At 35.1% G+C, this 12,066-nt stretch overlaps 1 protein-coding gene across 1 annotated transcript in view; it reads right to left on the minus strand.

Annotated features, from left to right (window-relative positions):
* LOC101895704 (uncharacterized) overlaps positions 1-12,066 on the minus strand; it is a gene marked incomplete in the record, with an annotated part of 445,807 nt that overhangs the window by 159,546 nt on the left and 274,195 nt on the right. The window contains 2 exon segments of the mRNA XM_059128648.1: positions 3,157-3,336; positions 9,369-9,479. Of these exon segments, the coding sequence (XP_058984631.1) occupies positions 3,157-3,336; positions 9,369-9,479 (291 nt within the window).

Here is a 12,066-nt window from a genome sequence, read left to right on the forward strand (position 1 = left end):
AATATAATCGTCCGATAGCTGTTAAAATTATTCCAATGAAAGCTCATTATATTATTTACAAGAATTTTGCTTTGGAATTTTCCAGAAAAAAAGTTAATCGCTATGGAATTCGAGCGTGATAGTGTGATTTCTTTATATTTGACTGGAAAACCACAAGTGGCTATCGTTAGAGCACTAATTTGCAGCATTTAAATGTGAATAAATCGTTTGTGTCTCGACCATCGCTCGTTACCGTGATACTGGTAACGTAGCCCGACGTCAAGGAAATGGACGGAAGGAAACAGCAACATCAGCAGAAATGCTTCGAAAAGTAAAGAAGCGACTTGATCGCAAACCGCGTCGCAGTGGCCGAAAAATGGCTCGTGAGCTGAACATATTGCAATTTTCCATTCGGCAAATATTGAAAATGAGCTTGGGGTAAAGCCATTGAATTTCCAAAAAGTGCACGAACTTACAACGCAACAGAAAGAAAATAGATTCAAAAGAGCTGCCATAACAATCTATGGTCGCTCTACGCTCGAATTAATCAGAGAAAATGCTGAATATTATCGTGAAAATATTATGGAGGGTGTATTAAAGCCTTGGGTGCGGAAACATTTTTGGCGCAGACCTTGGACATTCCAACAGGACTCAGCATCATCGACTGGACTATTGTTTCTGAAGTATTTTGGAAAGCAAGGTTGGTCACCTCAAGCAAGCGCTTCGCCGGGAATGGCCAAAATGCCGCAGAGCAACATCGACGGCAGCGTGTGATGGTTTCATTGGCCGTTTGAAGACCATAATTCCAATTTCAACAAATGTAAACTTATTCTAAAATTTGATGCTATTTCCGACATTTTTTGCTTTCATTCAGTAAAAATTTAAAAATTATGGCGTTTGACTTTGTTGCAGTTTTTTTTTATCTCACCAAGTATACCCAGTATAAAAGAGTAGTGAAAAAACTGACTGATTGACTGGCTGACGGGCTGACCTCGAATCAATGGGCAGGTAGAACGGCTGAAGCAAGAAGCAGTCGTGGTGTTCAGCCGGGCTGGGTTTCTGGGAAATTCGTACTAAAGTGGTAGGAAAAGCACTACAATATGCTACAAATTGAATACTTAATATTGGACAAAGGGAATTAGCTAGAATTTGGAGTAAGAGTCACTAATGAAGGGCAGATAAATGTATCAAGTTTTTTTTTTTTTTTTTGTAAGTTCGATCTCGTAACTGTTCTAAACTGGCACTAAACTTCTAAAATGGTGCCCAGTTGCTATTATGTGAACAGATAGAGCTAAACATTTGAAATTTTGTATGAGAATCAAGATTGGAAAGTGAGTTTGATATATGAAGGTAGTTTTGGAAATGAGTACTAAATGTGCGAACTGTACTAAATGGTACTAAGTTTGGTATATAATGAAAGGATGAAGTTGGAATTTCAAAATTTTGTATACCTGCGATACCTGTAGTACTATCTTTGGTACAATTTGGTATTGGATGAACAGATAGTGTAAAATTTGGAGTTGATTCCGGAAATGTTTAGTATAAGTAAAGTACTAAGTGGTACTATATTTTTTAGTTGGGTGAATGTATTATGAAATGTTATATTTGTTATTTTTGATGGTATCTGTGCTTCTGAGATTTGGGGGTGGTTTAAAAATGCGAAATGAATACTCAAATTTGATATTGGGGTCTCTGTTGGTGTCTGAAATTGATAAATGAAGGTGGTTTTGGAAGTGTGTTCTATAATTGTACGAAAAGTACTAAATGGTATTAAATTTGGTATTGGGTGAAGGAATAGAGCTGAAATCCAGAAATTTTAAATGTCACTGTTGGTGTCTGTGGTTACTATATTAATATAGAAATGCGTACTATATTTATACTAATCTGTACTAAATTTGGCAACGAGAACAATTACAGAGCTGAAATTCTAAAATTTAATATTGAGGTCCATTGTTGGTTTCTAGGGTATACATATGGAGACGTTCAAATAGTTTTGGAAAGAAAAATTGAATGTGTGACCATTGTGCATTGGTTTTACTAATATCCTGCCCGGTAAACTTCAAAATGAAAGATTCTTAAGAAATTTTTGTGTGAAAGGTTAAACGTTATTTTCCTATTATTCTTTCGGAAAAAGAAAAAAAAACTTGAATAATTAATAAAACCTTAAAAGTCTGAAAAATTTGACTTTTCGCTAACGATACAGGACTTGTAAGTATTTTAAAAAAATCCAGGATAATAGATCCTGAATATTCTTCATTTTCGTCCGGTTTTCTACATGAAAATTAAAAGATTTCTTCAGTTTTTCTATGTAGAACCATCTTTAGAATTTCTATGAGAAAAGAAAAGAACGTAAGGCAGATATTAGTTAAGCGGGCAGTTTCCCTAGCTTTTTGAGATAGCCCAGTAGTTATACGTAGCATTTCGAATTGAAAAAAACCTGGTCGCTATTCGAGCTTAAAATGCTTCAGAGGACTCGCACTACAAAGACAGTAAGGGAATAATTTTTCATAGCAAAAAAAAAAAAAGAACTAAACAAAATGTTTCAGATAAACAGGTTAATACAACATCAATACAAAAAATATAACAGCAAACAATAGCAACAACATCAATACATTATTTTTTTTTAATTTTCGGGTTACACGGTGAATTTGTAAAGATTTTTTTTATTTTTTATTTGAAAAGCTTACCTCGACGGGTATGTATTCTACTAGCAATAGCTTTGTTTTTGTGTGTGTGTGCGTATTAATTTTTTTGGGGGGGTATTGTTGCAGAAGTGAGAGAAAAGTATAAGAAGGATAATATTTTACAATAAATTTTGTGATTTCATTATTATTGTTGTTGTTTTTTGATAATTTAAGTGATAAACGCCCAAAGGAACCAAACAAAGAAAGGAAACGAAATAAATAAAACGAAACGAAACGAAATGTCGTGTGTTTAGATTGAACTACAAAACGTGATTGTTAAAACGGTGATGTGGGGGGGGGGCAATAATAAATAAAATAAAGAAAACAAACCTTCCATGGTTCAATGGATTTAAAACATAAATCTAACTTAGCAACAAAAAAAAAACAACAAATAACATCCCTTTGAACCGGAAAGTTAACAAAACCATGAAGAAAACCCATTATGGAGACAAATACCGAAAGAAAAAAAAACAAAAATAAAAAAAATACATACCTGGAATCCGGCTGGCAATGGATCATGTTGGATGGTTAACTTAATATCATTACCAGGCTTGAGTAGCTCCATTACAGCCTCTTGATGAGTGGCACGTGAGACATCGGTATCATTAACTTTAAGTATACGGTCACCCATACGTAATTTGCCACATTTCGAGGCAATGCCACCAGGTACAATCTGAAATTGGATAAAAGTCGAAAACAAAGAGAGTTGTTTAACAAATTCGAATAAAATGTCCCATAAATAACAAAATGACGACATAGATACAGATATAAAAAGGAAACCATAATATATTTTTAAGGGACATTCATTTGTAGGAAGAAATCGGAAACAAAGATATTTTGATTTGATTTAAAAGAATGATTTAAGTTATTTATCTTTTAAGAAGTAAACTTTTAAAGGTTTGGAATTACAGGAACCTGTTAATTTTCCAGTAATTTGAAAACAAATTTACTGAATGACATCAACTTCAAAATTTAAAAATTAATGATCTCAATAATATTGATAGTATTCGTATTTGAAAAAAAATTGAATTTTTGAAAAATCAAAGACAACAAAAAAAAACCTTTGGGTAAGGAAAACATTTTTATATAGAAGTATCTTAATTCAACCGTGTTCCACTTTAAACAACAAATACCAGTAAGACCGTTTGGATAGTGTAAATACAATTTTTCAAAAAAAAAAAAGTGAGTAGGTTCATTACTTGGAGGTCATTCCAAGAAGGGGTACGCATTTAGACAACTTTATACTACAAGGATTGTTATCTATTGCAAGTCTTAGATACCAAATTAAAAAAAAAAACGGTGGGTAAATGTGACAAGGCTTATTAAAATACCAAATATCAGTGGGTATTATATGGCGGCTATAGGAAGCATGGACCTAGATATTCAATATTCTGCCACTGGAGCGAAAACCCATTAAGAACTACAAATGCTAATTTTTAGCCGAATCCGTGGATAATGTGACAAACATCATAAAAATACCGAGTATCGGGAGGTACCCTTATATGGGGGATATACGATAATGTGGACCTATACATACAATCTTCTGATGCCTGAGTTAGAAGCCAAATTTTAGGACAAATCCATGGAAAAAAAAGTGACAAAAATCATCAAAATACCGAATATCGGGAGGTAACGTTATCCGGGGGCTATACGAAAACTTGTACCTATATATGTAATGTTCCGCCACAGGAGCTAGAAGCCATTAGCACTACAAATACCAATTTTAAGACAAATCCGTGGAAAAAAAGTGGCTAAAATCCTCAAAATACCCAATATCGGGTATATACGAAAACGTGGACCTATACAGGGTGATATGAACTTCAGAATGCGGTCACGTCCAAGCCACTCGTCCGACAGCTGTTAAAATTATTCCAGTGACAGCTCATTATATTGTTTACAAGTACATTTTGGTGGGAATTTCCAAAAAAAAGTTAATTGTGATGGAATTCAAGCGTGAAAGCGTGATTTCTTTATATTTGGCTGGAAAAACACAAGTGAATATTAATGTTAATAAATCTTTTGTATCTCGTACCATCACTGGTAGCGTAGCCCGACATCAAGGAAGTGGACGGAAGAAAACAGCAACATCAGCAGAAATGGTTCGAAAAGTAAAGAAGCGACTTGATCGAAACCCGCGTCGCAGTGGCCGAAATATGTCTCGTGAGCTAAATATATCACAATATTCCATTCGGCAAATATTAAAAAATGAGCTCGGGGTAAAGCCATTGAAATTTCAAAAAGTTCAAAAACTTACACCGCAACAGAAAAAAATGGACTCAAAAGAGTTAAAGAGTTGCTTGGCCGAAAGTGGTGAACTGCCGAATCTAGTTTTCTTCGATGAGAAAAATTTCGTTGTACAGCAGTTTGTAAACAAACAAAATAATCGTGTTTACTTGCCAAAGACGTCAGCTGAAAATGTGCACGTTCGGTTGACCACCAGAACTCAAGCCCCTACCATGGTGATGATGTGGCCGCCATAACAGCCGATGGACGCTCTCCGCTCGTATTTATCGACCGTGACATCAGAATAAATGGCGAATATGATGGCGAAAATATTCTGGAGGGTGTATTAAAGCCTTGGGCACGCAAACATTTTAGCCGCAGACCTTGGACATTCCAACAGGACTCAGCACCATCGCATCAGCTCGCGCTACCCACGAACAAAATGAGGTTCCTCGCTTTATTGCAGTGCACAATGGCCACCAAAATCTCCGGATACCAATCCGTTGGACTATTGTGTCTGGAGTATTTTGGAAAGCAGAATAAACACCAAAGTGTCGACCACCTCAATCAAGCGCTTCGCCGGGAATTGACCAAAATACCGCAAAACAACATCCGGGCAGCGTGTGACGTTTCATTGGCCATTTCAATGCCATAATTCGTCCCAAAGGAGACCAACTCGAACAAATCTAAAGCGTCATTGAAGCGTCAGTCCAAGCAGATTTTTACCATGAATCAATACATGCCACGCGAAATAGTTGAAATTTACATTCAACAGAAGAAGTCAATTGTGAAAACTCAACGTGCTTTTAAAACATTAAAAAATTTGAGAAGTGCGCCTTCTAAGAACACCATTAAGCGTGTATACGAAAAATTTTCGACTGGTAAGGCTCTTTCTAATCCGAAGAGGCCATATAAAAGTCGACCAAGGCGATCGGCCGAGAATATCGCTGCCGTTCGAGCCAGTGTTGAGAGCTCCCCAAGAACATCCAAAAAAACGCCGTTCTCAACATGACATGACTCGCATTCGCATTGATTTGCATTTGCTCCCGTACAAAATTCAATTGACGCAAAGAATGTTGCCTGCGGACAAGCATCGTCGATTGGAATGGGCCCAAATAGTCATGGGTCCGTCGAATATGGGCAACCCTGTACTATAATTGTACGAAAAGTACTAAATTTTTGGGAAATGTGTCCTATATTTTTTATGAATTAGTACTATTTTTTATGGTACTAAATTTAGGTCTAAAAGATACAAATTTTATATTGAGGGTTCTGTTGGTATCTGGAATTTAGATATGAAGGGGGTTCTGCCAATGCGTACTACAAATGTTCGAAAAGTACAAAACAATACTTAATTTAGTACAGGGCTGAAATTCTGAAATTTGGTTCGGATGACATTGTTGTTGTCTGTGGTTACGATATGAAAGTGGTTGTTTGAAATATAATAAGTGGTACTGAATTTGGTATAGGGTGAATCCCGAAATTTGGTCCTGAGATATTTGGGATTAGGATATGGAGGTGATTTCGGAAATGTGTGCACGAAAAGTATTAATTGTACTAAAATAGGTATTGGATGAAGGAATAGAGTAGAAATCCCGAAATTTGATATGAATGTCACTGTTGGTGTCTATGGTTGAGAAAGGGATCTGTTTTTGAATATGCGTAATATAATTGAGCTAAATGGTACTATCCTGAAATTTTACATAAATTTGTTAGTATCTGAGGTTGAGATATGGAGACTGTTTTGAAAACGCTTACCATAATTGTTCGCTAAAAAATGTGGCATTGGGCGAAGGGAAAGAGCTGAAATCGTGACATTTTATATTGCTGCTGTTGAGATCTAGTGGTGGTTTTGCAAATGTGTAGAAGGTATATCTGTTCTATTCAGTTTTTCTTCCAATCACTTGTTGTGTTGCACAATGTAAGAATTCAAAGAAGTCACTGAATCCATGTCTGAAACTGAATCCCACGTTTTAAAAAAGTTTAATAAACTATTTTCACCTGTCTGGTTGCCTGGCTATGGCTCTTGTTGCCAATGGTCGTGTTAAGGTATGTTTAATTTTTATTCAACTTTAGCGCAGTAAAAGCAAAACATTCCTCAACTTTAACATAAACTTCAGCATACTTTTACTTGATATTATTTTTTTAAAGGTATGATGTATGAAAGCATTAAAAAAGCCGTAAAAAATTGTGTTGACATCAAATTAAAAAAGTCTGATTAATAATGGTAACTGGCTTCTTTTTTGTTTTATCTTTCCCTCTCTCTTTTGAAGGAATCTTCTTTTCTAATCAAAAGGTAAATTAAGTTTTTAAGAGTTTTATCCAGACAAACGTTAATTAAACTTGTTTAGAGTGGAATATGATTGTGTCGTGAATTAAAGAAGAGTGGAATTTTTAAGAATTTTTATTTTTTTTTAAGAAAATTAGCATTTAAAGAATCTTTCAGAATTTAAAGGGATCTGTCATTATATTTAATAAAAATGTAATCAGATAAATTTGATTGATACCATTTAAAGCTCCCATTGTCAAATAATGGATCTCCTTGGCAATTTTGGCATTCGTAACTACTAACAAATCAACCAACTAAACTATTTTGTTTACAATTACACGGCAGTGTAATTAATCTAAGAATTAATGTAACATTTTTAGACAATCCACTTTTTTACTTTGTTCGCTGCTGGAAATAGTTAAATAGTTAAATATACTATACAGGGTGAAAATTCAACGCGATAATTTTTACAGTTGTTTCTTTTTAAATTTAATTGAATGAAAGCAAAAAATGTCGGAAATAGCATCAGGTTTTAGCAGATTAGATTTTTTTCGAATCAGTCACCTTTGGCACGAATTATGGCCTTCAAACGGCCAATGGAACCATCACACTCTGTCCGCATGTTGCTCTGCGGTATTTTGGCGCTTGCTTGAGGTGATCGGCACTTTGGTATTTTTTGGTGTCAACCTTGCTTTACAAAATACCCCAGACACAATAGTCCAAGGAACCTCATTTTGTAACCATTCTTGGGTGGCGCGTGCTGAGTGCGATGATGCGGAGTCCTGTTAGAATATCCAAGGTCTGCGGCCGAAATGTTTGTCAAGGCTTTAATACATCCTCCAGATTATTTTCGCGATAATATTCGGCATTTATTCTGATGCCACGGTCGATTAATTCTAGCGGAGAGCGATCATCGGCTGTTATGTCGGCCCACACCATCACCATGGCCGGGGCTTGAGTTCTGGTGGCCAACCGAAGGTGCACATTTTCAGCTGACCTCTTTGGTAAGTACAAACTGCTGGACAACGTATGTTTTCTCATCGGAGAAAACCAAATTCGGCAGTTCACAACTTTCGCCCAAGCGAAGCAACACTTTAGCTCTTATGAGTCTATTTTCTTTCTATGGCGGTGTAAGTTCTTACACTTTTTGCAGTTTCAATGGATTTACCCCGAGCTAATTTTTCAATATTTGCCGAATGGAATATTGCGATATGTTCAGCTCACGAGCCATTTTTCTGCCACTGCGACGCGGGTTTCGATCAAGTCGCTTCTTTACTTTGGGAAACATTTTTGCTGATGTTGCTGTTTTCTTCCATCCACTTCCTTGACGTCGGGCTACGCTACTAGTATCACGTACGAGACACAAAAGATTTATTCACATTAAAATGCTGCAGTGCTCTAACGATAGACACTTGTGGTTTTCCAGCCAAATCACACTATCATGTTTGGATTCCATCACGAATAACTTTTTTTCTGGAAAATTCTCACCAAAATGCTTTTGTACGCTTGTAAACAATATAATGAGCTGCCACTGGAATAATTTTAACAGATGTCGGACTAGTAGCTTAGGAATGACAGCAGTTGAAGTTTTCATCTCGCCCTATATGTATTTACTTGACGGGGTTTCAGACGAATATTTCTAGTTTTACAAAAGAAAGGGCAGAAAATAAAAATTCCAGAATATATCAGAACCTGATTCACAGTGAGCGTTTCTAAACAATTTTGAAGAATATAGAAAAGTCAGATTTGACTAACCTACTCGAACCAGGAGTACCATTCATATATGACCATAATGTTATACCGCCCCTAAAAAGGAATTAAATCTCCACTTTTAGAAGGGAAATACCCTTAAATCTCTCTACTCCAAATTTCCACATGTTTTTATTTATTTTTTAAAAGTTTAGAAAAGTTAATTTCTCTTCCATTTTCGCCGACTTTTTTTCCATTCTAGTTGAAGAAATTCCTTAGTTCGGATCTTTACCAGTTAAATAATTTTGTACCATCTTCTACATATGCAGTTGCCCTCTTTGAGGATTATATTGATGGATAGTTTATTAATCTATTTGTTGTTAAATTTAATTTCCTGCATTATTTTTGTGAATAAAGGATATCAAATTTTCCTCCGTTTTAAGAACGTTTCAAAAATTGACAAATTACCATAAATTAATAAAAACATAAATATATACTTATGTACATTAATAATTAATACTTACATGTGATATAAAAATACCCGGTTCTCGTGCGCCAAATGGTACACATGAATGGTCTGTGCCGCCAATTATGCTGAAGCCCAGAGATCCTTGATTTTTGGGTAATACAACTTCCTGCAAAAGGAGAGCAGCACGCACGCACATATCGGCACAAAGGAGAAACGAAACAAAAAATAATAAAAACACAACAATAGAATTAATAATTTATTACAAGATATCAACAAATGGCAAAATAAAAAAGATATTTGAATATGTTGTATATACAAAATGTTTGATATTATGTGTTTTGTTTTTCTTCGGTGGAAAAGGAGTGGTGGTGTGGTGAGATGGTGGTAGTGTGAGGTGGAAAATGTGTGTGAACAGTAGAGAGAGAAAGAGAGAGAGAGCGAGTGAGAACGACAGGAAACCAACCAACAGTAAAATATTTTTTGTTTTAATATTTTAAAAGCTTTTTTCTTTTTATACAATAGCATATCCATACATATAACAAACCAAACATACGTATACACAGAGACACAATGAATAATTAAAAACAAAACCAAAAAGTAATGATACAAAGTTACGAAAACAAAAACAAAATATGGAAAATGATGAAGTTTTTCAAAAACCATCTGCTCCATATTTGATTTATGGCAAAACATTTAAGAACACAGCAACCAAACAAACCAACCGCCAACCAAAGAAACAACCAACCAATAAATAAATGAGCTACGGATATTAACTACTACAGAAAAAGCTATTAACAAAAATCATATGAATACTGCCAACAACATTAACAAGAGGAAAATATTGAAAATAACCTTCACCAAAACATAATTCTTAAGAAAAATTTTGGTGGAAAAATAATATTTAAAAAATTTAAATGTTTAGATAAATTAAAACCATTACCAAAACTTATTAATTTTCTAAAGGATATTATTAACAAAGCCTACCTAGTTTGGCACCCCTATGTAATAGAAAAATGTATAATACACTCCTTTGCATTTTTCTACATAGATTAAAAGGTCAGCATTTGTTTTGGTATATTTAAAATGTACAATAATTAAGGCCTATACCTAATATTTGTAACCTTATAATTCCAAAATAAAATTAGGTAATAATCACTTCAGTTGGTTTTTACGAGCATATCTATGACGATACGTTGATTAGTTAAATTTACATGAGTAAATTCGATCCACAACTTTGAATAGAAACATGTATTTGTAAATAAATTTCAAAAAATTGACCTGGTACCAGGCTACGTTCATGAAAAATATTCTGGGGTAAACAGTAGATTCTCCATATAAAGAAATACTTAAACACAAAAAAAAAAAAAACATTTTAGCCCAGAAGAAAAACAAAAGTCTACGGGAATGACCAATTTTTAAATATTTTTTAATTATCTAATAAAACCTTCTGCTTAAAAATTAAAAAAAAATCTAAGGCACCTTCGGGTCTTTTGTAAGAAGACTTTCGAGCTCTTCTGTGAGAAGACTTTCGGCTCTTCTATGAGAAGACTTTCGGCTCTCCTATGAGAAGACCTTCGGGTCTTCTATGAGAAGACCTTTGGGTCTTCTATGAGAAAATCTTTAGGTCTTCTATGAGAAGACCTTTGGGGCTTCTATGAGAAGACCTTTGGGTCTTCTATGAGAAGACTTATGGGTCTTCTATGAGAAGACGTTTGGGTCTTCTATGAGAAGACTTATGGGTCTTCTATGAAGACCTTTGTGTCTTCTATAAGAAGTCTTTTGTGTCCTCTATAAGAAGACCTTTGGGTCTTCTGTGAGAAGACATTTGGGACTTCTATGAGAAGACATTTGGGACTTCTATGAGAAGATCTTTGGGACTTCTATGAGAAAACTTTCGGCTCTCCTATGAGAAGACCTTTGGGTCTTCTATGAGAAGACCTTTGGGTCTTCTAGGAGAAGACTTATGGGTCTTCTATGACAAGCCATTTGGGTCTTCTATAAGAAGACTTATGGGTCTTCTATGAAGACCTTTGTGTCTTCTATAAGAAGTCTTTTGTGTCCTCTATAAGAAGACCTTCGGCTCTTCTATGAGAAGACCTTCGGCTCTTCTATGAGAAGACCTTCGGCTCTTCTATGAGAAGACCTTCGGCTCTTCTATGAGAAGACCTTCGGCTCTTCTATGAGAAGACATTCGGCCCTTCTATGAGAAGACCTTCGGATCTTCTATGAGAAGACCTTTGGGACTACTATGAAACATTCGGTTTTTCGAAGAGAAGATTTTCTTATTGTTGTCTAAAAGGAAAACCTATTTCTTGTCTTAAAAAAATTGCAGGGACTCTTATGAGAATATATTCCGTGCTGCAATGACAAAAACCTCTACAGTTTTAATATGTAGTAGATCTCCACATGTTTGCTATGGAAGAATTCAACAGATATTTTTGTGATTACACCTGAACAAGTATTCTATGAGATCACCTCTACAGGTCTGCTATGATGACGTCTATAGGAATCCTCATATAAAACATTTCGATAGGACCTCATCATCAGGTTAACTTTTAAAAGACCTACAGGGCTGCTATGAGCAAGTCGGTTTTCTGAAAAATTCCTGGAAAAAATTGTTCAGCATCTGAAAGACGTTATGTTCTTCTATGAAAAAGGAAAAAAACTTTTGGCCTCTTAGAATAACACATTTTAATCTCTTGCGAAAAATGTCACTTATTTGAAGGGAAAATCAGACCAAAGCTATATATTTT

The sequence above is a fragment of the Musca domestica genome, unplaced genomic scaffold (genome assembly GCF_030504385.1).
Source record: "Musca domestica strain aabys unplaced genomic scaffold, Musca_domestica.polishedcontigs.V.1.1 56, whole genome shotgun sequence".
In the NCBI taxonomy this organism is placed as follows: Eukaryota; Metazoa; Arthropoda; class Insecta; order Diptera; family Muscidae; genus Musca; species Musca domestica.